The 27,231-nt window shown below is 50.2% G+C and overlaps 9 protein-coding genes across 9 annotated transcripts; 3 read left to right on the top strand and 6 right to left on the bottom strand.

Moving 5' to 3' along the window:
• Positions 1-1,040: 1,040 nt before the first annotated feature.
• N7458_010171 (uncharacterized protein) lies at positions 1,041-2,006 on the top strand (the record flags this gene model as incomplete). Its single annotated transcript, XM_056913553.1, has 3 exons — positions 1,041-1,254; positions 1,309-1,441; positions 1,508-2,006. 3 exons carry the CDS (start codon positions 1,041-1,043, stop codon positions 2,004-2,006), a joined length of 846 nt encoding a protein of 281 aa, XP_056762402.1.
• Positions 2,007-2,100: 94 nt separating this feature from the next.
• On the bottom strand, positions 2,101-3,687 carry N7458_010170 (Zn(II)2Cys6 transcription factor; the record flags this gene model as incomplete). Its single annotated transcript, XM_056913552.1, has 4 exons — positions 2,101-2,766; positions 2,818-2,955; positions 3,014-3,577; positions 3,631-3,687. 4 exons carry the CDS (start codon positions 3,685-3,687, stop codon positions 2,101-2,103), a joined length of 1,425 nt encoding a protein of 474 aa, XP_056762401.1.
• A 1,185-nt stretch (positions 3,688-4,872) lies between these two features.
• On the top strand, positions 4,873-7,011 carry N7458_010169 (uncharacterized protein; the record flags this gene model as incomplete). Its single annotated transcript, XM_056913551.1, has 1 exon — positions 4,873-7,011. One exon carries the CDS (start codon positions 4,873-4,875, stop codon positions 7,009-7,011), a length of 2,139 nt encoding a protein of 712 aa, XP_056762400.1.
• A 2,066-nt stretch (positions 7,012-9,077) lies between these two features.
• On the bottom strand, positions 9,078-9,773 carry N7458_010168 (uncharacterized protein; the record flags this gene model as incomplete). The annotated part of the gene is made up of 1 exon (XM_056913550.1): positions 9,078-9,773. One exon carries the CDS (start codon positions 9,771-9,773, stop codon positions 9,078-9,080), a length of 696 nt encoding a protein of 231 aa, XP_056762399.1.
• A 2,063-nt stretch (positions 9,774-11,836) lies between these two features.
• Positions 11,837-13,039, bottom strand: N7458_010167 (uncharacterized protein; the record flags this gene model as incomplete). Its single annotated transcript, XM_056913549.1, has 2 exons — positions 11,837-12,469; positions 12,551-13,039. The coding sequence occupies 2 exons, from the start codon at positions 13,037-13,039 to the stop codon at positions 11,837-11,839; spliced, it is 1,122 nt and encodes a 373-aa protein (XP_056762398.1).
• Positions 13,040-13,575: 536 nt separating this feature from the next.
• On the bottom strand, positions 13,576-14,088 carry N7458_010166 (mitochondrial 37S ribosomal protein uS8m; the record flags this gene model as incomplete). Its single annotated transcript, XM_056913548.1, has 1 exon — positions 13,576-14,088. The coding sequence occupies one exon, from the start codon at positions 14,086-14,088 to the stop codon at positions 13,576-13,578; it is 513 nt and encodes a 170-aa protein (XP_056762397.1).
• Positions 14,089-14,692: 604 nt separating this feature from the next.
• N7458_010165 (uncharacterized protein) lies at positions 14,693-16,218 on the top strand (the record flags this gene model as incomplete). Its single annotated transcript, XM_056913547.1, is given in 3 exon segments — positions 14,693-14,730; positions 14,803-15,371; positions 15,383-16,218. The coding sequence occupies 3 exon segments, from the start codon at positions 14,693-14,695 to the stop codon at positions 16,216-16,218; spliced, it is 1,443 nt and encodes a 480-aa protein (XP_056762396.1).
• A 4,634-nt stretch (positions 16,219-20,852) lies between these two features.
• Positions 20,853-24,257, bottom strand: N7458_010164 (EF hand domain protein; the record flags this gene model as incomplete). Its single annotated transcript, XM_056913546.1, has 1 exon — positions 20,853-24,257. The coding sequence occupies one exon, from the start codon at positions 24,255-24,257 to the stop codon at positions 20,853-20,855; it is 3,405 nt and encodes a 1,134-aa protein (XP_056762395.1).
• A 531-nt stretch (positions 24,258-24,788) lies between these two features.
• Positions 24,789-26,711, bottom strand: N7458_010163 (putative MFS multidrug transporter; the record flags this gene model as incomplete). Its single annotated transcript, XM_056913545.1, has 5 exons — positions 24,789-25,132; positions 25,194-25,867; positions 25,925-26,103; positions 26,167-26,424; positions 26,511-26,711. 5 exons carry the CDS (start codon positions 26,709-26,711, stop codon positions 24,789-24,791), a joined length of 1,656 nt encoding a protein of 551 aa, XP_056762394.1.
• Between the last annotated feature and the right edge of the window lie 520 nt (positions 26,712-27,231).

The following is a 27,231-nucleotide window of genomic DNA, read 5'->3' as shown; positions in this document are numbered from 1 at the left end:
CCGGTCACCCCTTTTGGTCATTCTGATTAAACTAGAACCATGTTCAGGTAAAAGCTAGAGTTCATTAAGCTAATACCATTCAGTAAGAATTAGTCAATACGTAAATGTGGCTCACTGTAAACGCCTTGGATCTGGCGTCCTCTGTTCCAGCAATAGGAATCTGTTGGTAGATTCGCATGGACGCTATCTGATTCGGGTCCTCTGTAAGGTGGCACAGAAAACTTGCCAACAGTCTTAGCTGACCCGCGGCCCATCTTGACATCGTGTTCTGTCAAAGGAGCTGCTCTCTCCGATAGTTTCTCCGTGATAACCCACGTTCGAGGGGTCTCTGACGAGGCAGAAATGGCCGTTATTGGAGAGAATGCTGAATCCTATGGTGTTGTTGGGGAGGTTATAGTGTGAGAGGGTTCGGTAGAAGGGGCGAGAGAGGTAGACTCTGGTGATGCGCCATCTGGGACAAGGTCATATGTGGTGACCATAGTACCTACAAGGCCGCGGAGCAATCGAACGTCGAAGCAGGTCGTTCGAGCATCAGGAATCATGATTAAAGTTGTGAAGAGGATTCTTTCCATAGAAAGCCAAGATAGCTTGGAATCATGGGTGTCCAGGTTGGGAAAAGAAAGAGTGCCGCATAACTAAGTAGTTATTTGTGATGACATGGAGGTCAAAGACACCGTAAATTTTCCACTGTCACCGCCTGGCGATCATATGCCCTTAACAACAATAAGGTCATGGAGTTGAACCCTGGTCTAATTGTATTTTGGGCATCTGCCAACAGTCTAGCAGAGCAATACGGGTTTGGAGTATTGTCGACGTATGTAAGTGGCTCTTAAGGTTCAGGACGCAGCTGAACATCCACGCTAAACCCAAAATAGTCAGTAACCGCGATGTGGGGCAAAAGTCTATACAGCTGGAAGTGATGGAAATAGAAGTTCAATGGGTGTCTCCTAAACTATTTAAGCAAGGACTTGGTCTACTCTCTGAGGTCTCTGAGCTCATAAACAGCAGACTTGCATCAAGATCTACTCCAAAAATCCACCATGTCATCCAACGCTCTTTCTTCCACTGAGGCCCCAATCTCGGACAAGCGCAACATTGCCATTGCTGAGATTGTCATCTTTTCTCTTATTCACATTATTCAATTGACACTCCGATATATGCAAGAGTGGCGATACTGGCATCACAAGAAAAGGCAGAGCATAGCACGATGCCTCCTTTACTCCTGGTTCAGCATGGTTGGAATATTTCCCCAGAGTCAGTAGAACTACCAGATACTGTATGTCATTTAAGTTAACCATCTATTTACAGTTCGGATTGCTAGCTCCGCGATGATACTCTCGACTTCAAGCCCGACCAAGTCAATGTTCACCGCGGAGTCGTCCATGCAAAGCGTAGGCCTCTCGCCGCTGATGTTCGAAGTCAGCCTTGTCCTGCTGCGATGGTACGTAACAGCTGCATATATTTTAATCGAGGTGCAGACATTTCTGACACATTCGTTCCGATATAGTGGCGAGGCTGCTGAATATGGACCAGGAAAGTCCAAATATCCCAAGTCACTGCGTATTATGATGCATGGCTTCCGGTTTCCAGTCGCAGTCGCTATCGTTCTAGGGGTGGTGGGCGGAATCATTGAAATGCCCGCACTTGGAAAAGCCGGTTCCATCGTTCTCATCGTCGTGTTTGTCTTCGTCTGTGGCTTGGTTTCTTGGCTTGCGGTCAAGGGCCGTACGATGCTGACTCCGGCTGGCCACCGCGGTATCCTTCTGACCGCGTGTGCCTTGCCCTTCTTGCTAGTCCGTGTCGTTTACTTCGTGCTGTTAGAGTATGGCCCATCCAAGTTCAACCCGGCGTATGGTGATGTTTCCATCTTGGCTGGCATGGGACTGTTGATGGAAATCTTCATTGTCTCCTTGCTCATCACGGCTCGGATTGTGGCTGAGCCAATTTCCGGGTCGTCTGGTATGAAGCACATCGCATCTGTCGACGAGGAGCAGCCTGGAAACTGAGATGCACTGATATTCCGTTCTGGCTTTCTTTCAACAAAATTTTCAGTCTTTCCGGGTACTTGCAGAATGTTGGTAATTGAGATTACTCGATATTTCATGGCATAATAGGTTCGTAATTCTTAGGCTCTGATGCAGCGTAGACTTTCGAGAATTGTTCCAGACGAGCCAAGATCCACAATCTCGTCGCAGAGTCTGCAACCTCGATGGCAATTCGTAGAGGGAAACCTAGTCGATACGGACCAAGGACACCGACACTACTATATTCAACCGATCGACAGATCTGATCACGGTAGTATATCACCATCGCGGCCTGTGGACCGGGATACCCAAAGGTTTTCAAAATTTCATGAATGATAACCATGTAGGCGTAGTAGCCGCAATAGATGCTCGCATGGTTCATATCAGAGTATGTCAAGATAATCGGGTACAAGGGGTCGTCAGTTGAAGCAAGAGTATCGAGCGGAGGTGGTGCAATCCGGGAAAATTGCTCGTACCATGGTGCTAATTTACTCTGTAGGTCGAGTGCCTGTTCCAGTGTGGCGGATATAATTGGTAACGCTTCTGGCGTGGAAATGTCGATGTGCTTTAGATGGTAGAATTTATGCACCAGGCTCGGGGCATAAGTGAAGTACGCAAAGAATTGCTCCACCGAATTGTGGAAATCGGGCGAGATGCCAGGAACACGCTGCTGTCGCATCATCTGATGCCACTCCTCGGTTGCAAGGAAGCAAGGTTCACCAGAGAACATAGAGTGCATAACCTAGTACTGTCAGAAGTGGTTAAAGAACATCTCAAACGAGGCATAACTTACAATTAGGCCTCGTGAGACCTTCAGAAGAGTAATATCCAGGTCATTGCGGTACCGCTCAGGTCCTCTGATCTTGACTAACTGGCCAAGTCCTTTTGCATGCTTCATCCAGGACTCTGGATCCTCGGTATCGGTAAACAGCTTTAAAGAGTCAGATCTTCATGTACTAGCTCATCAATAGAGACAATCCTTCACTTACCTCATACAAGCACAGCAATACAACTGAGTAGAAGACATGTGAAGAGAAACATTCCGAGGGGTTCTTCAAAGCCTTTCGGAGTCTGTACAGGGCTTCTCCATAGGCAGCTCGAGCATAGGCAATCATCTGATCATTTTGAAAGACTTTTCCAAAATGATGTGCTGCGAATGACTTGATCGAAGCATCCAGTGTCTGGCTGTGGCCATAGACGGAAGGCAGGAAACCAAACCACTGGGAAACAAGATGCTTCTGGGAGGATGGACCTGGCTGAGAAAACTGGTCAATGAGAGTTTCTAAGCTCTGCATGACATTGACATCCCCATAAGTCAAAGACCACGGTTGTTCTTTCAAGACAACCGCCTGCGGGCCGACCTGTGAAATATCGCTCGTGGTTGGGCTCCCGGTCTTTGACCGCTCCTCGCTTGATGAGCCAGTGTCTGTCTTTGATTTTTGCCTCGGGGTACGGTAAGGCTTCCCAGCAATGAACTTGAAGCCCCTATCATATCCTGGGCATGGTTTCCCATATTTCTCACATTTAGCGCATCCAGGGAATCTCTCATCACACTAAGGCGTGGTCAGTATACGTGCTGCTTGGTTTTGGGACGCATATGTTATACCTTGATGCGACGCTTCACGCAGGTAGCACAGCCACTACTGTGAGGTACTCCGACCATCTTTGATCATCCATCAGCACAGACAAAGGGTTAGCTTGACAAACCTCGTATAACTAGGACTAGTTAGTTGGCAACCCCCCATTCCATGGCTGCTGACATAATGTCGGTAATTTGTTAAACCGGCCCGAGGGAATCATGCAAGCAGCCATGGCCGATGATCAAATCTGCTGCATGCCTGGCTATCATGGAAAGATACATTTACACTAATTTCATGTGAGATCCTTTCATGCAGGAATATGTGTATGTATCGGGTCATTAGTGTCTCTAAATTGACCTAGACACAGTACGGAGTATAAGATATAGAGTCTTTCCACTCTGTTTGACTTTCAGAAGGATCACCCTAAATATAGCGGGGACATACATATTCCTCACTCTAGGCAGTTTTCTAGAACATGGCTAGCATCTGATAATCATGAGGGGAAGATGGATGATGTACTGTTCTGTGTGTACATGGTGACTCTTAAAAAGCTGGCGAGGCACTAAGTTAATTCCCGGACCATGGTTTCACGCGCGGGCGGAGTTTGGGACGCGATCCATTGTTTACACTTGGCTGCAAGCAGGAGGTTTTTGTTTTTGATGTGGCATAAGTCCAGTAAGGAGGTGGCACTATTGGACCATGGCACCAGAAACGAGATCGACTGGATGTGGCACATATTCCTTTGGCTTAGCTTTGTCCCTGCACAGGACATGCACCGGGCCTAATTGCAGTCAACGCTAGGCAGCTCATAGCAGTAGTCAGGCGAGATGAGGCCATGTTTTCAGAAGCACAAGACCGGCATGAGATCATGAATCCATCGTTACAGACAGATGAACCCCGAAACCTCCGGGTTGGCCCCTGAAAAAAGGGAGGGGACCTCACTACGACTGTATAAGGCGAGGTTGTTTCACCCCCATTGGACGCGCTAATATTCGCTAGCGCGTTAGTGTCCGGATCGGCCTCTCTTCTTTAACCTTCCCTTTCCACGCCCATACTTGCTGTTCGCAACACCGTGTTCTCTCTGTATTATTGTCTTCTCTCACGGTTTCTACCCCAGGAGGGGGTTCCAGTGGGCTTGATAATTGCATCCAGCCTCATCCCACCGTTAGCGACGCGCTCCCTGAGCTGTCCACGCGTGCCCCGACTTCCCCTCAATCCGATACCTAGATGCCCCTGACCACTTGACGTTGTATCGCCATTCCGAAAACATGTCGGACAACAACGCCCATCCTGGTGTTCGCAGCCTGCTGGCCAAGTTTGAGAACAGCCAGAGCCCGATTACCTCCCCACCATCTCGGGGCCGATCCCCCGTTGGCTCAGATACCCCAGGTTCGACCAGGCCGCTATCCAAGGTCCGTGCCAGCTTCGTGACGGTGGATGGAGCCATTGGGTCAAGCCCGGGGTCACCATTCAGGAACACAAGTGGCCGGAGTGACAGTCCTGGCATCTTTGGGCCTAAGATCAATGCGGAGGAGATCGAGTTGCGCCGTCAGAACAACGTGGTCTCTCCGACACCAGATGGCCATGGCAAGTCTCAAACAAGCATCCTTGATGGAGTGGCAGATAAAGTCACCGAAAAATCCGAAGTGGTGACAAATCAGCGGAAGATCAGTGACAGCCAAGGGACTGTGGCACCTGCTGAAAGTGCTGGTCAGTCGGAGGCTGCGGCGGCAAAAAAGGAAAAGCCATCTTCAGGTGCGCCGACAACTGCGGACGTTGGAGGTTCATCTGAGAAAGAGAAAGCGGCACCAAAGACAGTCAGCAAGCGCCCCTCCAATGTTCACACAGCTAAACAGAGCGCTACCACCAAACCCACTCCCCACACTACAACCTCGACCTCGTCAAGAACAACCACCAATAATGGAAGTGCCAAACCCACCTCAGCCCGCGAAGTCGCAAAGGAACGGGCCAACTCTCTTGCCCACAAACCCAGTCGCCCTTCACTCAACCCTGCAACCAAGAGTACCACCCGCGCGACTCGGGGCGCAACCCCATCCGCTGATGCTCACAAACCATCGACCAGCACCACCGCCTCCAAACCTCGATCCAAATCACCCACCAGACCTGTGCGCCTGCCCAACTCGATGGCCGCACAAACCCAATCGTCGAATGCCAAGCACGGAACCGCTGGACCTGCGACGGGACGGACCGAAAAGCCAGCCGCAACTCTCACGAGAAAGCCATCCTCGCTGAAGAGTGCAGCTCCTGCAGCGGCTGTGCGGCGACAGTCTTCTCGCCCTTCCCTTCCACATCAGCCCGCCCCTGAACGGCCCAGCTCTCGGGTCAGTGACATTGGCGCAAAGCCTGTCAACGAAAGCTTCCTTGCTCGGATGATGCGTCCGACAGCTAGCTCCGCTAGCAAGACCCACGAGAAGACCGATGTCAAGGCTCCTCCCAAGCCTGCAGCCTCCAAGGCTCCCCGCCAGTCAGTGGGACGAGCTTCGGAGCGCGGGGTGGCCCAGCCAAAGGCAAAGCCTGCGGCTCTGAAGCCACAAAGTGAGAAGGCTCAGCCAGCCAGCAAGGAGGGTCCATCGAAGAAGGAAGAAGTGAAGGTTCCTCAGAACAGACAGGAGAGTGAGAAGGAGAACATTGAGGAAGTCCCCGCGCCGATCCCGGAAGAGCCTTCTGTCCCTGAGACCGACGATGCCACCGTTGAAGAGCCCGAGTCAGAGGTCACTTCCAAGGCAGCTGTTGATGACGTGGTAGAGAAGCCAACCGAGCCAGCCATCCCCGAAGCTAAGCCTGAGCTCTCTCTGGAGCCAGTTGCCGAGCCTACCGAGCCGGCTGTCGAGCCAACTGCCACAGAGGCCGTAGTCGAAGTTTCCACTGAGCCTGTCGCCCCGAATGCTCCCGAGACATCTGGCCATCAAGAGGAGACAACCAAGGAGAGGGAGGCTCCCGCTGAGGTCTCTTCTACTGAGACGACGCATGAATCTGCTGAGCTGGAGGGTGTGCCTGAGGTGAAGGATATCGGAGAGGTGCCTGCTGAAACCACCACTGAGGTCAATGGCGAGAAGGAGTCCTCGGAATCGCAACCCGAGCCAGAGGCACCTAAGGAGACTACCTCTGAGGCCGTTGTGGAGCCCACCGAGCCCGTCGTTGCCGAGGATGCCAGCCCCATTGAACCAAAGGAGACTTCCAAGGCAGAGCCCGTGTTCACTGAGCAGACTGAAACTTCGACCTCGGCTTCCACTGACGATGTACCCGAGATCATGGAGGATCTGAGCGAAGCTCAGGTCTCCGAGAAGATCCAGGAGCCCAAGGAGTCTATCCCAGTTGTAGAGTGTGCAGCTCCAGCCAAGTCGGACACGGTCGACATTGACTTTGCCAGTCTGGCCCTGAGCTAGAATCATCGTCCACCTCACTTCCATTTTTTTTTTCTGGGACAAACCCTTTTAATCTTCTGTGCTTATACCCTTGGTTCTTTTTCTTCATTAAGTTCCAGGCTTTCATATCCTCTGGTCTTCACATGACGCGCTGTCCTCTCGGGCCATTCATGTCCTCTATCTCAGGGTCTTTTTGTTTCTGCTTTGCCCCCAGGTTTCGTGTGCCAGGTTTCAGTTCCTCGTGACACCTAGGTCAAGAATTCCCCATGCGGCTTTTATATTTGTCGAGTTGATATCGAGAGCATATGGTTTTATTGAGCGATTAAGTTTGCATTCTTCGGTTGAGCATATTTCACTCCGTCAATTGTTATTTGTTACCGAGAGACCGTGCTTGCCTCTGTGTATTAGTAGGTCAATGCCATTCACTCAGAGTGTGAATATTTTCCGAGGTCGATTTGTTCTTTGGGGAAAGGGCTGTACCTATCTTACGGGCTTACGACCTTCGCCCGCACTTTTTAGCCGAACAGGTCACAAGACCAGATATGTAGAACATAGCTTTCAGACACGACCGGGACCGATACAAGTAGCGCACATAACGTTAAGAGAGCCAAGATCCTAACAAATGGTCTCGTCGATTTGCAGCAGTTCTTCTATCTTGGGGTCAAAAGATTTGTAATCTATGAACGTAGCAAAATGATAGCGAAAAAAAATAGAACCGGCTTCTGTGCTGAAAAAGAGAGAATGAAAGACAAATATGTTAACCACTCCAGGAAGGCGGATTGGGTCATGGAAAAGGCGCTTTTTATTTGCGTAATAACCTAGTTCATATACAACCAAGTTTTGGATTCATATACAAGCCGTGTGTCTGGCGGAGCGGAGCTCTAGGAGATACTCAAATTGTGACGGTCTGTACGAACGCATCGCGGCGTTCTTTCCAGCGAGGTAAGCCGTAATTCAATGTTTTTTGGTCAATAAAGAAATAAAAAGAGAATTTTGTATTTGGTAAGGTCAAGATAGGCCCTTCGTAGAGCTCAGAAGAGCTACTAGAACAGTCAACATCTCCAACCACCATACTTGTCATCGAAGAGCAGCGAGGGTGCGTCAGTTCTTGGTATGTCAGTCTTCAATCAAGTCAGGGTTATTGGAAGCCTCCACATGAACTTAACATTGTCGGATACAATCATTTGCAGATGGTAGATGAGCCAGGTGCGATAGAGCGGTTCCCGGTAGAAATTGAGGGAAGGACATAGTAGTTGACAGAGGAAAGATTTAAATAACCCACGTCCTACAACCTAAGTGAAACCCTCGTCTCCCATGTCCAGGGACTATCAAGTAATAGTAGTTCAACAACCGACCGAAAGAGACCTTTCATCATTCGCACTGAGAACCGACCTGGGAAACTGGACCCGTCCTTATCCTTCCGCCGGTGTCAATGAAGACAGCAGGAAGTCTGGAAAGCAAACAGAACGATAAGTGAGATCTCGTTAACCTATCTCTCGACAGATTGATGGCTAATATTATTCCGTAAATTGTGCATAATAGTCATGCCAATCAGATAATACATGAAGTTAAAACAGGACAAACAAAATATAAGACACAGCCAACCCGATCAAAAAAGCAAAAGACTCCAACAAACATAATCAAGACGGGTTCAAAATCCGACAAAGAGTATTATGTCGTCCTTCCTATAGCTGGCCATTTCCTTGTTCCTGCTGATGAGTCGTATATTTAACCCCCCATTCCATGGCTCATCCAAAGTAGGAAACGGTTCGCCCAAGGCTAGATTGGATGTATGTGTGGGGATATACGTGTTTCAGGTACTGTTGATGTATTCGGGCATCCATCATGGGTTGGAATCCAAGGATATGAGGAGCCACGGAGGTTTGGCCAAGTCCTGGGATAAAATAGAAAAATGAGATAGGGAACTTTCTTTAGCGGTCTTCCAAGTGGACAGCGGAAAAGGCGATGTGATCCGTGGAAAGAGCAGAAAAACAGAAAACTAGGTGTCCAAGGCAGGATAATCCAGGGGAAGGTAATGACAAGGCCACATTTTATCCAGGATCAGGGAAGAATATCCATCCAGGATTTCAGTGGTCTGCGAATCTCACCCGACGGCGGCGTTCGCTGATCAGCTTCTCCGTGTCAACATAAAGACAGTCGAAGAACTGCATTGCGCTAGAATCCTTGAGAATCTTGGCAACCTGCGTGCCAGCAGAGATGAGCTGTAGCACATTACGGTCATCCTTGACGGGTCGAGAGCTGTGCTTAGCAGCGTGGCGCATTTCCAGGGAATTTTCCAGCACGGTAATGAGCTGTTTGATCTGGCCATTGTGTAGGGCGTGACGCGGGATGCGCCGGCGAGTTGCCAGTCTTTTCAGAAGGTGGACCCATTCATTCCACTCACGGTCTGAGGGAACCTGAACCCGCCTTTTATCTTGTTCAATAGGAATAGGGAACTGGTATCTCGCAAAAAAGTCGAACGCACACTGCGATAGGCGGTCGTTGACCTCGTGCAAGATCCTGTCTTGTTCTGCGGCATCGAGATTAGTAGGGAGCTGGGGCAGCTCCTCTTCCCGGGCTGGGAAGTTCCGAGAAGAAGGCGCATCCAGGATTTGATGGGGGCCATCAAATTCATCCCGGTTTGAGGACCGCCTCTGGGAAATGTACTGAGTTCCCCCGCGGCTTGCATCAGAAGCTCGTCGGCTGTTTCTCTCCACGATATATTCCGGGCTCTCCGAGGGATTCAGTGGCCTAGTATCATGACGCAGTGGCTCATGCGACATGTGTGGGGATGGGTTCCAGTCAGAGTACATTGGAACCGGGGTAATTGGTTGTCCAGCTGGCGGATAGGATAATCTTCCTGTGGGCTGAGGAATAATACGGCCGTGGCTATCAAGAGGGGCTGCAAATCCATGGTACTGGGCACGCGCCTCGAAATCTATGGTTCCTAGTGGTACAAGCTGGCGATTGTCCCTGAGGTAGGCTCGAGGTGCCGAAGGCGCCCTTCTACCGCTTAGCAATTGCAATGAAAGAAAGTTCGGTGGCCTTTTTCAGATGAATTTCGGGGATGGGAAAGGTCGGAATAGGTAGTGAAAATACCTTTGTCGGTGGATAACAGGAGAGCTTCCCGATGGAGCATACATAGGATGCTGAGCCATGGCGCTGTTATGAAGTATGAGTATGCGTACAGTACCATTGACAGACTTTCCAAAGGGAGAGAAAATAAGAAAAAAAATAGAGGTAGAGATTGGAAACGATGGAGGGACGGGGTAGTTTTCGTTTGTGCTGACCTAGAGCGAGACAGAATATCCAATTTGCTGTTGACTGAGCCCACTCGAGAACCAATGGATACTTGTGTTGCAGATAGTGGCTGGAAGCCTAATGGAACAGCTGTAAAATGGGGAGCTAGGGCAGGAACCATGAAGAAAGGATCGAAGTGACCGGCTGATCACGGTGACAGATAAATGAAGAAAGACAGGAGCAATTCAACAGAGAGGGCGTCGAGTCTATTTTTAAGCATAGAAGGGAGAGGATGAACAGGGTAGACGAATCCACGCTTGGGAAGAAGCGCTGGCTGGTCACATCTCCAGTAATATATGGCCAGGAGAACCCGGGTCGAGCGTTTTTGGCAGGTGTGCCTGACGCCTCCTCCTGGACTGGTAAATCCCAGCCCACAAGTGGATGAAGAGCCGCGCTAGAGGACCTTCAAAGGTAAGGAGTGGAGCAAGTAAATTGGCAAATAACGCACTCGTGGGCTAGGTACTGCTCCTCTGTAGCATCAAACTGTGCTCAGTCGGACAGAGAACCATCTAGTAGGACTTCTGTGCCAAAAAGGCGTGCATTCCAAGTAGATCTCGATCGATCGAGTTCGACTCCAGTGCATGGAATGCGTTGATTCGACGTGGCTTCGAACGGACTGGGGCGGCTCTTGGATACTGGGGAGAAAGGGGGATGAACCCACCTTGAATCAAATGGGGATCGACTTTGCTATCCAGAAGCTCTGATCCTCATTGATTAGGGGGGTCGCAAAGACCAACGGCAAGCCAACGCCACTTGAATCTGGTTTGACAAAGACCCGGGCCGCAAGCTTGGGCAGCAAGTTGGGTAGGAGGACATGATGGGATATTCAGGCTTCGCATATTGTTGGATGATGACGACCTGACTGCACAGGTAGAAGATCTGCAAAGAGAGCATGGAAGTTTGGAAAGAGGAGGAAGCGAAGGAGTACAAGATGAGCCTGACGGTGGAGGCGAAGCACATGCTGCTCCGTGATGTCGAAGCCCGCGCTACTTTGCTTTCTTTTGATTGCTTTCTACTCCTCTTTCACTGGGATCTCGCATTTCCATGGGCTTCGATCATACAGGATCATACGCGATTGGGCATGCACGGCCGTTGGGGCCCAATCAACGCATGGACCATTTCTATATCGCAACTGCGATCACCCGGGCCCCAAACTTCGCTTTAGTGGAGAGGTGGAGAGCCGCCTTGAGCCACAACCAGGAGAGAGAGGGTCTTGCAGCCCAATGGTCCGCCCAATGTCTTACTGGAAACCAGGGTAACATGGGTCCTAGGTTCTAGATATCTTAATCAAGTGGCAATTATTGAAACTGCGCTAAGAAACGCCTCTTAAGTCAACGGAGCCAGCGTGGTCTTGGGGGAAACCATATCCATCGGAGTCATTCTGTGTAGGGAATCCATTCCTCAGCCCAGAGACGACAAGAAAGTTTAGCTGAACGGAACCTCACTAGGTGTACCCGCCTGTCCTTACGGTCGTCGTGAAGGTATTTCTACTCCAATACGATGGGCATACTCCTATTACGTCTCCATCAGCTGCTAGGTTTCGCAATCACTTAACGTCAAACAGACAGTAGGAGGAGTGGAACGAGGGGAAAGAGTGGGTTCCTGGATGGAGGGTCGGGTCCTTGCTTACTTCACAGCTCAACCGGATGCCCTCTTCAATGCCAATCCGCGGCTCGTAGCCCAGAATAAATTTGGCCTTATCGCCGCAGGCATATCGCATAGCGCATGCATCTCGAACACTGCCACGGCTTAGAGTAGTGGAAGATCTCGTCGCCCAAGTGGCCCATTCACACACCAACCCTGCCACATATGCCAGTGCTTCCGGGATATGAACCTCGAAGGACGGAACATGCCCGAAATGTGCCCAGATGGCCAGGCAGAAATCCCGAAATGTAATCGGTTCGTTATTTTGGATGAAGAAGGCCTCACCCGCCGCCGTGCGAGATGTCATCAAGTTTTCTGCTGCGAGGACATGGGCGTCGGCGACATTGCTCACGTGGGTAACATCCCAGAGATTAAATCCATCTCCGATAATGAACCAAGTCTCATATTTGGCAATGCATGCGTGGATGGATGGAATCAGCTGATAGTCTCCGGGTCCGAAGAGCACCGAAGGTCGAAGGGCGCAGGTCACCATCTTACTGCTGGATGCCTGCAGGACCAGAGCCTCTGCTGCAGCCTATTCGGTTATCGTTAGCTTCTTTTGTCTTTAACGACGCAAATGTGCAAAATCAATGCATAGTGGATACGAAGAAATGACCTTAGACTCGCCATATATCAGAGAGGCTGGCGATGTTGGCCATGCCTCGTTGATATTGGGATAAGGAAACCTCATGTCATCAGTCGTCACACAGCAGGTGCTGGTGTAGATGAACGCCTCGACGCCAGATTCGACGGCTGCATCGAGCATGTTCTTTGTGCCTTGGACATTCGTCTTCCATACTTCGCGCTCCAGTCGACGCCCGAACCGGTCGGCAAGATGTGGAACAACCCCTGCAGTATGAATGACAACGTCCGGCTTGATCATTTGGAGTGCCTTGCTGACTTCACTCATTGAATTGACATCGACTCGTACGAAATCCACCTTCTCTGGTAGGGCATGTTGGGCCCGAGGCGGACTCTGATCAAGGATGGTGATGGCGCAGCCTGGGTGTTTCTCAGCCAGGCTGCGCACTGTGGCAGCGCCCACAAACCCCGTACCCCCCGATACGACGACCTTCTTTGATGCTAATATATTGCCTTCGGACATAATCGAACACTTGAAAGGTCGCAAGCCTCGAAGGGAGCAGGTTGGCGGAGGCGCTTATACTCGCTGGGTTTTGAATGGGGAGTAGGCCGAGGACCGACCAGAGGCGCGTGACTGCAAAGTGATGTGCCACGATCGGATCAACAGCCACAGCAGATGCGTTCATTCTACTTCCAGAACGAGAACAAAACTGGTAGACACAATATCAAAATAAGCACACTCCATGGAAAGCAGAGGATCTGGACATGTTTTTAAATCGTAATCTATACACGGCGCCGTGATCAAGCGGCAACTCTGCAACACACCCCGAGCAGAGTATGGAAAATGCGATACACGCAAACATCTAATATACAGATCCTCGGTCGAGGCAATTATCCCAACAGTCGCAAAGAACAAAACGGATCCCAAGAGGAGACCCCGCTGCGACAAACCGATAAACTCCAGGGTAAATGCAAAAGAAAAGAACAAAGGGACCCTAAAAATGGTCCCTCAAGCAAAGGGCAAAGAGGGACCACCATTTTTTCCACCATCACACGACTTTATAGCACCCGGCAGAGGACCAGGCCACCGAGCTTCTTCTCCACACACTCGCGAGCCTCCAAGACTCCCCGGTCCGTCGACAGGTAGAGACTCTCACCGGGGGATCGCAGGCCGGCCACGTAGCCAGCTTCCTCGCCACGAACGACTCGACGCAATTCCTCGACATTGAGATGAACCCGGCGTGTGGGCTTGCTAACCATTTTCACCTTGCGCAGGACGGACTCGTTCTGCCAGTACTTCAGACCCAGCCAGAGGCGACGGGAGGCGACATTGTCCCGAGTAATAGCCTCGACACCCTCCACCTCGTCGTTGGCGGTGGGATGGCCGAGGATAGGGTGTGTAGGAGGGGGTGTCGGGCCTCCGCGGACGACGGAGGAGATGTAGCCGGAGTTCTGGAGGGCCTGGCACAGCTTCAGGTGGAGATTGCTGTTGGGGATCGAGGTGAGACCAAGGCGGGCCTTGGTGGCATTGTTCAGGTGGGCGCACACGGAGGCAAGGTTGACGAGAGACATCTTGAGTGGTTGTTGCGAGCAATTGGCCCTTCGGGGGCCGTTGAACGGGGGAGGAGGAAAGTGTGGCGAGCAGACGTTGGCCGAATGGCACTCGAAGGCGGGATCAAGCCAATCTCACGGAAGGCCCGAGGAATATCGAGAGTTAGAGTCACCACACTGGTGAGAATGGCGGAATTGAGCGAGGCTGAACTGGTCGGGGTTGATCCTAAAATGGCGAGGCCGCAGCTCTTCGCGATGGAAATTTTCGGAGAAACCAAGCTTCCGGCCGAGCACTCGCCAGTTCGCCAGTTCGCCATTTCACCCGCGCTCCGCGGGCCCTGGTACTCAGTACTTCTCCCCACGCGTGGGGACTATGCGCGTGGTCAGTACCCAGAACTTAGTGTTTACTTGGTCTCCCCCACTTCCGATCACATCACACTCTGTAAGCGCCCAAGTCCAACTCGGCGGTTGTTGTAATCTCACAGGCTTGGATCATTCGACCCCTCGCTATAAAGGTAGCTGCAGGTCGTAAGTCTCCAATCCTCCGATTGATTTTCTCATACATACTATACACTTTCCACCTCCCTCCGCTTCTCCGCATTTTCCATTATACAACAAGGCAAACATGCCTCTACAACCGGGCGAGGAGCGTCTCGTAACTGTGTGAGTCGAGCTAACGGTCCCCCGCAGGTGCTTCTCCGCAATGCGCAAGCTCTAACAGCATGAATGCTTTAGCTTCGCCGACATCCATTACTATTTCACTGCTCCCACTCCGAAGCCCCTTCACCACCGATTTGATAAAGGGTCTTATCTATACGTATATCACGATGCGTCCCAGAATAAGGCCCGGGTCGAGATTGCCAACAACCCTGGAACGCCAGCCCAGGATGCATTTTACGGGGTCTTGAATAACGCACATATACGACACTCGACCCGCTTCCCAACTCACTGCACTCTGACCGTGGATGGAACCGCTGGGTCGGCCCATCAGCAGGTCTCTCAGTATGACTGGCGATTACCAAATGCAAACCCGCGCAGTGGCCACCATGAGCTGCATCGGTTACATACACTTGATATATATTTCTGGACATTGGATGATGCCAACGACTTCTTGGACACGGTCGGCCGTGTGCTGCCGGTCTCTCAGCTTGAGACTGATCGGCCGAATCCTCAACTAGACCAGCCTCTGAGCTCAGTCGTTCAGCAACTTGAGAACGTCGCTGTGTCCGACCCGGCCTACCAGAATGGACAAACTCCCAACTCCCGATCGAATCCCCCTGCAGTGACAGCTCCAGCTACACAGGGTCCTCCACAGACCATGAGCTTCCCCCTCCACCTCCGAGCGGACCAGCAGCCGACCAGCAATCCGTCAATTCTGGATCTCAGGCCCCTGCGGAGGAAAAGCGAGATTCAGCCAGCTTCGCGCCATTGCCATACAACCCAGCAGCTCCCGCAGCCCCAGAACCAATCAAGCACCGCGAGAAGACTCCTCCTCCAGCAGATGGCACCGAGGGAACTGGCCTCGCAGCCGCCCTAGCAGCCGACCAAGGTATCCCATATACGCCTCCACAGCAAATGGGCAGTAACCCGGGACTCAGCTCATTTGCACCTCCACCAACTTATGCCCAGGGCGTGCCTGCCACCGTGCCAACGGGTTATGTCTCGCCGCCACCAAGCGCCGGGCTTGCCCACACAAACTCATTCCCCCTTCAACCAAGCGTCCAGAGCCCTGGAGCCGTTCCCAGCTACTCGCAATCTTTACACTCGGGTCAGTCCTGGCCGAGTACCCCTGGTCAGGCTGCAATGACCTTTGCACCCCCACCACAAGATCCAAATGCACACCTCTACGCCCAGCAAGTATACGGAACCCCTCAGTCTCCGCCCCAACAACCCGGACAGGATGTTCCGATTGGCGGGTACTCGAATTATTCTTATGCGCAGGCGCAAGTGCAGCCGGCGGTCTCCTCTGAATATGATATCCACAGCCAGTTGTATCGGCCGACGGAGGCGGAGGCCGGTGGGCATGGACAAAAGTATGCACAGAAGGCGATGAAGGCTCCTGGACAACGGCCGAGGAAGTTAGAAGATAATGCGATGAAGTTGGAGAGTGGGATGAATCGGTTCTTGAAGAAATTGGAGAAGAAGCTGTGATGGAGAACTGGTTGGATTTGGCTAGAGGTTCTTTTTGATTTTCGATTTTCCTTCTGGATTTTCTTTCGAAGTACTTTGTTGCGTCTCAGCGTTTTCTGGCTGCCTTTTGCATTTGAATTCCTTTGGGCTTACTAGCGCTAGGCGGCTCTTAGTAGAGATAAGATGAACGAAGCTTCAAAGCATTTAAAGGACCTATGGATTCCCAAGCAGAACTCTCTATTTGACCGAGGACGAGCATACTGCCGAAAGTAGCAATTAGCTTCCCTGTACAAAGAAATTGGTGCAGAGCAGTTCCCCGAGCCACGGCTTGATATAGTTACGACGCTTAAGACAAGGGGCATTATGCTATAGCCGCTGGAAGGTTGTTCCAGTATGAGTCACTATGACTTCCACTTTTCATATTTCGTAATCATCTTATTCACAAAGTAAAGGACAATGGGGCAAAGATCCGTGACTAGACCCTTGTAGCGGCGACTTGGCTTGATCAAGTAATTACTTATTTTCCCTATTGTACGGTTGCTTCATGTGGTCATCCACGAGTCCATTATTAGAGACGTCAAAGGATGTACCCATATCTATGTGGGCCAACTTCCTTCATGTTGGAGGAATCCAAGGTTTAAGATAATCTCGATCATATCTCTTAAGGCACAGTCTCTCACTCAGCCCCCGAATACTGGTTTTGAGAAGTAAAAATGAATAAAAATGAAAAATAAAAAAAAAAGGTTATGAGGAGAATTGCTGGATCTTTGCTCTGAGATACTATCAACACAGGACTGTAAACATGGACTTGTATTACATACTCCCAATTCCTGATCACGTCGAACCGGGAGTTCAGGACACCCTTCGCCTGCTTACAATGATTAACTATACATAGTATCACTCTCACCTTTCTAGCACCCTCTTAGGATTAAAAGAAAAATAGAAACACTTATAATCTAAGCCGAAAGAACATATTATAACGAAAAAACCTCAAAACATGTTCCACGAGGAGGTGCTATCACCACCTCGCATGCCCACCCGCCCACTCTCCCCGCCTAGGGATGTGCCCGACCATCCGTGGAGTCATGCTCAACACTAGAGGTCTGTACCTGTACCCATATGTTTGCCCATACCCAGGGCACACCCAAAGGTCAATCCTAGACGGGAGACCACTAGGCCATATGAGGGGGAGAGTGATTGGAATACCTGATATTGGGACTATAACCCATCGATGCCTTGTTTTTCTGGCGTCATCGGTCCCGCATCTGCATTTGCATGCTCTTTTACGCAGAGTGAAATGAGTTGGGGCAGAGCCGCTCTAGTACGATACAGAACGGGCGAACTCCACGGGTGCAGTTAACCAACATGCGATCTTCAGTGAAAGTGGCCATATAGCCCCACGTCTCCAATATTTTGAGCGTATCATCCAGTATTGCACCAGGGGGCAAAGATAGACTCTCACTACATGGGAATCGTGAACTTCCGGTAATACCTCCATGGTCAAATTGCCACTGGTAGCATGGGTCCGATGGAAACTTGAGAGACCCATAACTCAGCCTCTCGATCAGCATTAGCAGAATCCTAAGTGGGGCGTTGTCCTGTGCCGCCTAACAGAAGTCACAGGAGGACAGAGGGTACGGGAATACAGGAGGGGGAATCAAGAAGTTGATGGGAAGAGGGCAGTCAGGCTTCCGATAGAAATATCGATGAGATAGATAAGTGTAAGACCTCCGATATATGATGGATATCGAAAACACGGTCATTGTAATGACCTCCAAAGATGTGTTGTGCGTAAGCAAAGGAGCTCAGTATTATTTATCCTGAGTTTAGCCTGTCAAGGAGAATCTGTCGCACGTAGAGAGCCTAGCTTTCCCACATTTAGGTGTCTTTCCCTTTGCTTTTGCCACTCCTTACCTCTTCTTTTCCAGTTTCGATATGCCTGTTGAAGCATACAGTGGAATTGGATCTTGGTCTTTATAATAACACATGTGATCAGAGCCTTTTGAGCTACTACTTGACTTCCATTAAACACTGTATGTTGCAGAAGAAGTGCGACCATACTCTTGTGGCTCGCGGCACCAAGTATTTGATTGGAAAAGCTCTTAAGAAGGGCCAGTAGGTATACGTTCAAAACTACAAAACGCCTTATTTAAGAGCTCTCTTCTCAATTAGATCGCTCTGCTACCTCCCTACTCTATAGCATGGCGGTGATAAATGTAACTACAGAGTCTTCTAGAAGATACTTGATTGGAAAGAAGTTCAAACAGGAAGGCAACCTGGTGATCGAATGCAAAATCAGAGGGTGAAAATGGAGGGTTACTCGTGCGGAAAATATATACAGTTGAAAACTCTTTCAAGGTTGTGTAATAATAGTTATCCAGCAAACCTCTACCTAACCCGAAATAGAGGTCGCCCGGAAAGAAATATGAACACACATGGAAAGCGAAGTGCACTTAGGCGGGATCTCTTGACGTAACAATGGTAAATCTAGTTAAGTAACGAAGATCACTTTATCCTACCAATCGAATGTATGTATGCAATTCCGTCTTACAGGTAGGTATTCAGACTGCAATGCATTACACTGCTTCGCTCCGCAATAGTCGTTCGCATACTCAATCGCTTGCTGAGTACTTATGTGTCCACCGAGAAGCTCTGTCTTGATAGGTGAGCGTCGCACTATCCACCCGGACCGTGGCTTCGAGTCCATGACTCATAAAAGTTGGATCATACGTGGTGTAACTATCAAGAGTTTTGTATGTATCATAGGCATATTGACTATGATACCGCGAGATTTGCAGCACCTGCTTGTTAATATGGCGGATTGTCTGATAGAGCATCAACTCAAATATTGACACATCAATTGGCCGGATGGTGTAGTTGGTTATCACGTATCGTTAACACCGATAAGGTCCTGGGATCGAGCCCCAGTCTGGTCACATTTTTTGGCCTTTTCAGCCAGTCAATGGCTCTTTCAGGTGGGTTTGAAGGATTTTTTACGTGGGTGGAGCACGACCATGGTTTAGGTTATGCCGAGATCACGTGATTATTGCATAAGGCTGCATGAAATGTTATTGTACACGCGCATAACATCGTCTACGTAATTTTCCAATCAAACACTTTATGTAGATCGATCCAGCTGTATATGACATGTAGCAGACGACCGAGTCTTGATATTAAAATTCTTTTGTTTCACAATAAAACGTTGTATTTGATTTCAATATCATAGCTTGGTAGTCCCTGGACGCCTAGCAGACTGAAACCTTGCAGTAAGGATGCAGATTGACCGAAAAGTCCGACGAATAATTGAAAGGTTCAAGAGCAAGAGCAAGATCACGATCAATTCCGAACCAGATCATATGCAAGATAAACGAATGCTCTGCGCGTTTCATACCCCGTGATTTGATGATACAATATGGAGTGGAGTATTATACTTCCGCCAGCCAATCATTAGCTCGCTGATAGATTCTCTCTTGTCTGCGCTAATATTTCCCTCTACCCCAATCACATGGGGTGATGGCGCAATGGTAAGTTCTTAGAGTGGGTCCCTCAACCAATTAGCTGTCCACTAATTCATCATCATAGGTAACGCGTCTGATTCCAGTAAATGGAGATTCCAGAAGATTGGGAGTTCGATTCTCTCTCGCCTCACATTTTTTGACCTACTGGTCAACCAGACCGTCGAAATTTTTTGCTAAGAAACCGAAGCCTCACTGTAGAATGTGTATTATTATTAGATATTATTGCTCACTATTAGAACACCACGATATTCACGGTTATACTCGTTCTGCACGTGACCTTGGCATAACCTAAACCATGGTCGTGCTCCACCCACGTAAAAAATCCTTCAAACTCAACCTGAAAGAGCCATTGGCTGGCTGAAAAGGCCAAAAAATGTGACCAGACTGGGGCTCGATCCCAGGACCTTATCGGTGTTAACGATACGTGATAACCAACTACACCATCCGGCCAATTGATGTATGAAGGGTCGAATTGATGCTATATAAATCAGCATATATATATATCAGGAAAGCTCACAGATTTTCACCAGAGCCATCTTCAATTCCGCCTTGGGAGTTATTTGGTGTGGTCAATTGCACTATTCAAAGTATTTAATCAAACCCAAATCGTCTTGAGTCCAGCGAGGAGTTCTGAAAATCCCTGTTGCGTCGGGTTGGCACATAAGGATGGGGGTTGTATATATATAGGTATAAGTCGAGATGTTGGGAACCAAACAACGGATGCGTAATATTGGAACCAACACGAAACAGATAGTATCTGAGCACACAGTGAAATGCCCAACCAGACCCTCAATCAAGAGTAGGCACCCTAAGCAAGTTAGAGATCTAGTTCTAGCTAAGTGTCGGACGGGACCGACCTAAATGGATCTCGTCTTTACAAACCGCGGAACTCGAATTCTTACCACAACCTACCTAGGTAGCTTCCAGTAACGAGAACGGTTCCTCTAGGTACCTACCTAGTGCATCTATCAAAAGCAATGCCGAGAAAATTGGATACCGTGGGTAGTATACGTGCTATAAAAAGCCAGTGAAACTGTTCAGGAAGATTCATCGATCATGATGGTAGAGAAATAATATACACAGGTATCGGATCCAAGACTATCTACCAATCCTAGTGACCATTCAGATGATAACACCTCAAAAGCTAGCCATCTCAATCCAAGTTGCCACGAAAGCTAGACGACGGCCCTTATCAGCTGCCATCCGACGCGAGAACTCTTCAAAGTTGAGTTTGGCCCCGCTACCACCACGTTCCTTAGCCTCACGCTCGAGGCGATTTAGGTAGGCCCACCGGGCTAGAGTTCGTGAAGTGGGTTGACGCGGAGCGACAGCCTTGTGTGGCGGACTCTTTGATTTGGGGGGAGGTGGAAGTGGTTGCATAGGTGAAGGAGGGGGTTTTGGAGCGGTTTCCTCGGCTTCTGGTGAGGATGAGTGGGGAGAGGAGGGTGCCGGGAGGGAGGTGGTGCTATTTGGTTGTAGGCGGAGTCGGCTGGGAAGATCAGAGGGTGACAAGATACTGTCTTCATCGGTTGGTGCCACCATAGGTTCTTCAACGAAAGAGAGACGCGGACGGACCGCGTCGAAGTCAGGGCGGAATTGTGGGAGCGTGGGATCGTTGTCGGATATTTCGTCGATGCTAGACTCAGGTTCGACATTGGAGGACACCTCGAAAGAAGCGTACTGGGAGATGGAAATTTGGTCTGCCACATCGAATGAGCTAGCAATGGATGCTGTTTCGTCATCATCGTCGTCGTCCTCCTCAAAAGGCTGATTGTGACCAAGTCCATCCTCGTGCTCAGGATCGGCAAGATGAGTTGGTCGCACATCATCATCTGGTGTCATGCCATCTGACAATGGAGGTGCCAAGACCGGTTGAGCATCTACAGGCTCCAAAGTCGGGCTGTGCACCGCATACCCAGCATGACTCAAGAGATCATCCAGCGATCTGCCGCCTGTGATCTCTTGAAGATGCTCTTCATCCTTTGGAAACACGACTCCATCTTTGGCGGGGAGTGATATCTTCTGAGAGCGCGAGTTCTCGAGTTGTTCAATCTCATGGGCCCAAATTTTGCGATCGGCCCGCGTTCGGTGAACTTCCATCATCAAGTCTTCCTTTGGTTTGAAAAGGACATCGAGAAGCTCATTGAAGCCTTGTTGCGTGACCTGGTACAAAATTTCCTTGCCGACATCCCGCTCAACTTCGGGAATCTCAAAGCCACCCCAACGCTCACCAACTGGGATACTACGAGAAGATGTCGAGGGATTGGACCGCACATCATAATCGTCCGCGATATCATCCTCGAAGCGGACCTTAGACGAAGACCGGGAGCGTGGTGATGGCGGGTGTGATTCGATAGCGGATGGTTCGTCCATAGAGGCTTCATCAGTCAGGTCATCATTGAAGGTAGGGTCTGGTTGGTAGCCGTCGGGTATAGTGGCGCCATCCTCCTCATCGGTATAAAACGCCCTACGCCGCCAGCGTTCATCGATTCCATGGCGGCGGGTCTCCTCGATTCGTCTCCGGTCATCGTCACGCATTCTGTTGTAAACGGCTGTCACGATACGAGCTCTGTCGACCGGGTCGGTTATTTCCTGAGGGGGCACGTACGTTCCGAGGGCTTCGATTATGTCTTCAGCATTGACGTGCTCTGGTGGCGGCCAATTGCCACTGACAGCCGACGAGCTTGACTCGTCGGAGTCACTTGCGTCCTCGTCCTCGTCCTCCTCGACCTCATCACCCTGTGTGGGACCAGGTTGCTGAGGCTCAGTGGCAGTATTGGGAAGACGTAATGTGGATGGGAACAACGGCCTGGTACGACCAAATTGCTCTCTGACAGAAGCATCCCCGACAACGGAATGTCGATTCCCAGAATCGATGCCGTCCCGTCGAAGGATTCCCCCGTTGTCAACGATCTCCATATCGCCTTCTTGGTTAATGCGCTTGCCTTCGCCAATTCGTGAGACTTCACCAGAGGGAATGCTGCCTGGGAACGCAGAGCTAATAGGTTGGCTACCAAGAACAACATCACGAGCACAACCTTCGAGGAAATCATCTTCCATGCCGGCAACCATATCACGAGTGAGTTCTCGACTAAGAGTGTAATAGGCTCTGAAAACTCGAAGGAAATCTTTCCGTTCCACATATCCATCACCATCAATATCGTATCCACGAAAGACACGACGCAGCCTTTCATCGTTGCTCTTGTTGTTTAGACTGGCTAGGCCTTTCAGGAATTCCTCAAAACCAATAAGGTTATCGTTATTTGTGTCGTAGAAAGCAAACATGCGGTCATAGATGAGACTTGGAGGAGGCGGGCGAATAGACGTATTGGGTACGAAGCATCGGTCGAATGTCTTGCGGTCAATGGCCATGTAAAGTTTGTTTGGATCGTCGGCCCACTCGTAGTTTGCCAAGCAGCGGAATTGATCCCAGAGAGCATCGAGCTCGGTGTTTTCAAAGCTGGTTTCACGCATGAGACGCTTTGCTAAAGGACGCGGCAGGTTGCGTGGCAGCATTGTAGGCTTTCCAGGGTACCAAACAGGCTGGGATTGGCGCGGGTTTCCTAGGAATGGGGCGGGGATGCGGACTTTATAGAACAAGTGTGTTTTGATATGTACTCCCAATGCCTCGCACGTCTCGCAGAGATCGTAATCAATGCAATTGGCGCAGCGATAGCGGATACCCTGGATAGGCATGGCGCCGCAGCTATTGCAAGTCACTCCCCGATGGATATAGCCATCCCGCCGCGCCTGGTCCTCTGCAATATGGTACAGCAAGTTGAGCAGATTTTGACCTTCCCGCGTGGGGGAAGAGTCGTTATTCCCGTCTCTCCAAGAGAAAACGCTCTGATCATCAACCACTGTTTCCCCACCCTCCGGGTTTTGGGGCGGCGCTGCCACATCGGGGAAAGTTGACGTGGAGAGAGTCACACGTTCCCCATTCTGACGTCGACGTCGAAGTTCATCGCCGTAGTTATCATCCGCATTGAACCGTGTCAGCGCCCTCTCAATTCCCGCACCTGAGATTCCTCGTCGTTGCAACTGCTCCGTCAGATAAGTTCGTTCGGCACTGTTCTCTGGCAAGATATGCACCGATGGGAAATCAAGCGCTAGGAAAGATTCGAGAAATGTGTCTTCCATCATCTCGCGCATGCGCTCAGCGTGGTCTTGGGGGACACCGACCTCTTCCATCAGCTGGTCGCGAGTCGCGAGGAGTGAGGGTAGAAGTCCGCTCTCCACCCGCCTTCCATCTTCCGTCTCGATACGGAATGTCCCATACACACCATTCTGACGCTCTAATAGCTCCAAATGCGCTATAGCACGGTAGGATGGTGTGTCTATGATTCTCAGCTCCTCGGTGTCTGATCTTCTGTGGCGGCGCACGGCGTTTCGGCGTCGAAGCGGGACTTGCGAGGAGGACTGCGACGAGATGACATTATTGCGAATGTAGACGAGGGCGTATGCGGCAGCGACACCGGTGAAGAGGTAGAGGATGGGCCGATATCGTGCTAAGGACACTGGCCCCGAGCGCGGCTCAGACATCACGGAGATGGAGCTGTTGAGAGCTGCACAAACGACCTCACGGTTATCGAGCGGAGCTCATGATCAAGTCGGTTTAATGTCGTATGTACGAGCTGTAGTTTTCTGGCCGGTTAGGAGGGCTGATAAGATTTTCGATGTGGTGGTGAGGTGAGTGAAGGATGGATGTTTCACGGAGAAGTCGGTGGAAGCTTGGGGCAGAAACCCCAGAATTTCAGGCGTCACCGCAGCCTCTTTCTTACCGCCTAGAGGAATTGTAAGCAGGTTGGAGTAAGTTGCTGCTCTACTCGATTTGGCTTTTCATTCCAGATTTAGTTCAAGAATTCGAGAAATGGTTATTTGCTATATCTTGGAGCTCGCTATTGCGCTCACTATGGACAATCTTAACCTCTCATCCCCAACCTCCAACTAGAGGAACGATGCACCTTCAATCAATCTCATCACCTCATATGTAATTTTCGTACCCCATCAACCATGCAGCGGAATAGTTATCTTCCGTTCGAGAACCACTATTAAAGCAGCATCAAAGGCTGTTTAACGGGTGAGCTTTGCTTCCCGCATGAAAAAGGCGCTGAACAATGCAAAAAACACAACGACGACCATGAAAGCAAAGCCTCTGTTGACCGACGACCCATAGCATCCACGCACAATCCTTGCGAGATCGGGATCCAGCTTCTTAATATAGTCGAGACTTTCTCGGACCCCATTGACGATCTGATCGATATCTTTGCTGTCTCGCAAGCCCTCCCTCAATCCCTCGCGTAGTAGTTGCTGAACAACAGTCGACGATAGCGAGAGTCCAATGACGGAGCCCAGGGATCGGAAGAGGTATGAACACGCAGTTACGACTGCTTGGTCCTCATAAGTTGCATTCGATACTGAACAAAGGATTAGCCATTTTGGGTAGAGCAACTTGGTGCCACAAAAAGTGAGACTCACTCAAACCGATCAAAGTCGTCGTGACACCAATTCCATTTCCGAATGCCGACATGACAGTACCGATGATCATGGGAACCACGCTGGCTTCAACACCACCCGAGAACATATAAATGGTAAAGCAACCGGTTGTCAGGAGAGAGTAGGCAATGACAGTCAGCCAATAATACTTTCCAGTCCACCTCATGATAAACCCAGAAAACAGGGAGCCGGAAACACCGGCCAAAATGCATGGCAGAAGGCGCAGACCAGCGGTAGTGGCCGAAACACCATCGACAGCCTGGAAATAGAGCGGAATATAGAACAATGCCGCAAGCCACCCTCCAAAGCTGAAGAAGTTGCAGCCATAGAGGGCAAAGAATGTCCGATTGAAGATAATATGGCCCGGGGCAAAAGGCTCGGCTGCGAGGTAGATCTCGACTAAAACAAAAGCAATGAAAAGGACCACCGAAACGCTCAGCGAGATAATTGTCAGAGGCAAGGTCCATGAGACATTGCTACCCCTGTCCAGACCAAGCAAGAAGCCTAGTACAGCACCGACCAGGACGATTGCGCCGAGGAAATCAATGCGACGAAGCTTGTCTTTCCAGTGGGTGTTCTCCCGTGCTGGAAGCTTGAGCATCACCGAGACCGCAATGAAAGCAAGAATGCACATGGGGAATTGCGCGAGGAATGCCCTGATATATGATGTTAGAATGGCCGCTGCCACCTAGTAAAACATTGATAACTCATACCAGCGCCAACCGATATAATCGGCCAAAATTCCACCGAGAGGTGCACCCATCCCCGACCCAGTGGCATAGATGATATTGATAATGCCTTGCCAGACCCCTCGGTCTCGCAGGGGAACAATATCACTCATCAAGATACTGACGACCGTGGTCATGCCTCCGCCGCCAATGCCTTGGAAGACCTAGAGAACCATTAGCGGTGAACCCTCGAGAATTTCAGAAAGAGTCTCTCGAAGGAAACATACACGTGCAGCAATTAGCTCATTAATATTACGAGCTAGACCACAGAGCAAGCATCCGATTCCAAAAATGGCATACGCGAAAAGCAGACAGGGCTTCCGACCAAAGATGTCGCTCAGCTTTCCATACAGAGGCTGGAACGAAGTCAAAGTCAAGAAGTACGAAGTCGCAATCCAACTGGTCAGATTAAGAGCTTTCAGATCACTTCCAATCTGACCATAACTGGCCATGATAATGGTTTGATCGGCTGCAGATAGGAAGATCTATAATCCAAGCATTAGCCGAGGTGTTGCGACATCCTCGCCACGACCCGCAAGTATAATTGAAACAGAATAAGGAGAGTTCATACACCTATCGAGATCGCAGGAACAATATACTTGAGCTGCTTCTTCGCATCAGGAAACGGCTCCTTCCCTTGCTCCTCCACCGACTGTCTTGGCTCCCCTGACTCCGCATCGTGGCTGACAATCGCCCCATTAGACGCAGCGCCGTTCCCGTTGCTCTCACCCAACAACGGGGACGTCTCGGTGGGAGTCCGCTTTGGCGCCATCGGAAACGAGCGTCTCGCCAGTCAGGATCACCGCGAAGATGACTTTCAAGAACTGAAAGAAAGTGAAATGACTCAAATGGCCGAGGAAAAACCGCTTACTCTTTTCGGGACCCCGTAGTAGGTCACGTGCAGATAAGATGGATGTTCCCCTCTCTGACAAATCCAGCGACCGGCAGACGGACGAATCATCGCGGTCGATGGGAGGTTTGGTTCTGCAGAAGCCACCCCGTTCTCGGGCCCTCAGGCCGCCTCCTCGGCAATCTGTTGCCGAAGATGATAACAGACGCCTAGGCATATGATTTGCAAGGAAGCATCTCATAGGCAATAGTATCTTGTTGCTATATGCTAAGCTGAATTTAGAGGCTTCCGACAAAGAGCTCATCAGGGCTATAATTGCGTGATGGAAGTGGGTTTGACCTTTCAGAGCGGTCAGACTGCCAAGAGCAACAAGTGGTTTTAAAAGATCTGTAAAAGATTCGTCATCAGGCAGACTTTAATCTGATAATGTTCGTTGGTGAAG

The sequence above is a fragment of the Penicillium daleae genome, assembly GCF_028827525.1.
Source record: "Penicillium daleae strain IBT 16125 chromosome Unknown utg000008l_segment0_segment0, whole genome shotgun sequence".
NCBI lineage: Eukaryota > Fungi > Ascomycota > Eurotiomycetes > Eurotiales > Aspergillaceae > Penicillium > Penicillium daleae.
This window is presented reverse-complemented; position numbering and strand designations above follow the sequence as displayed.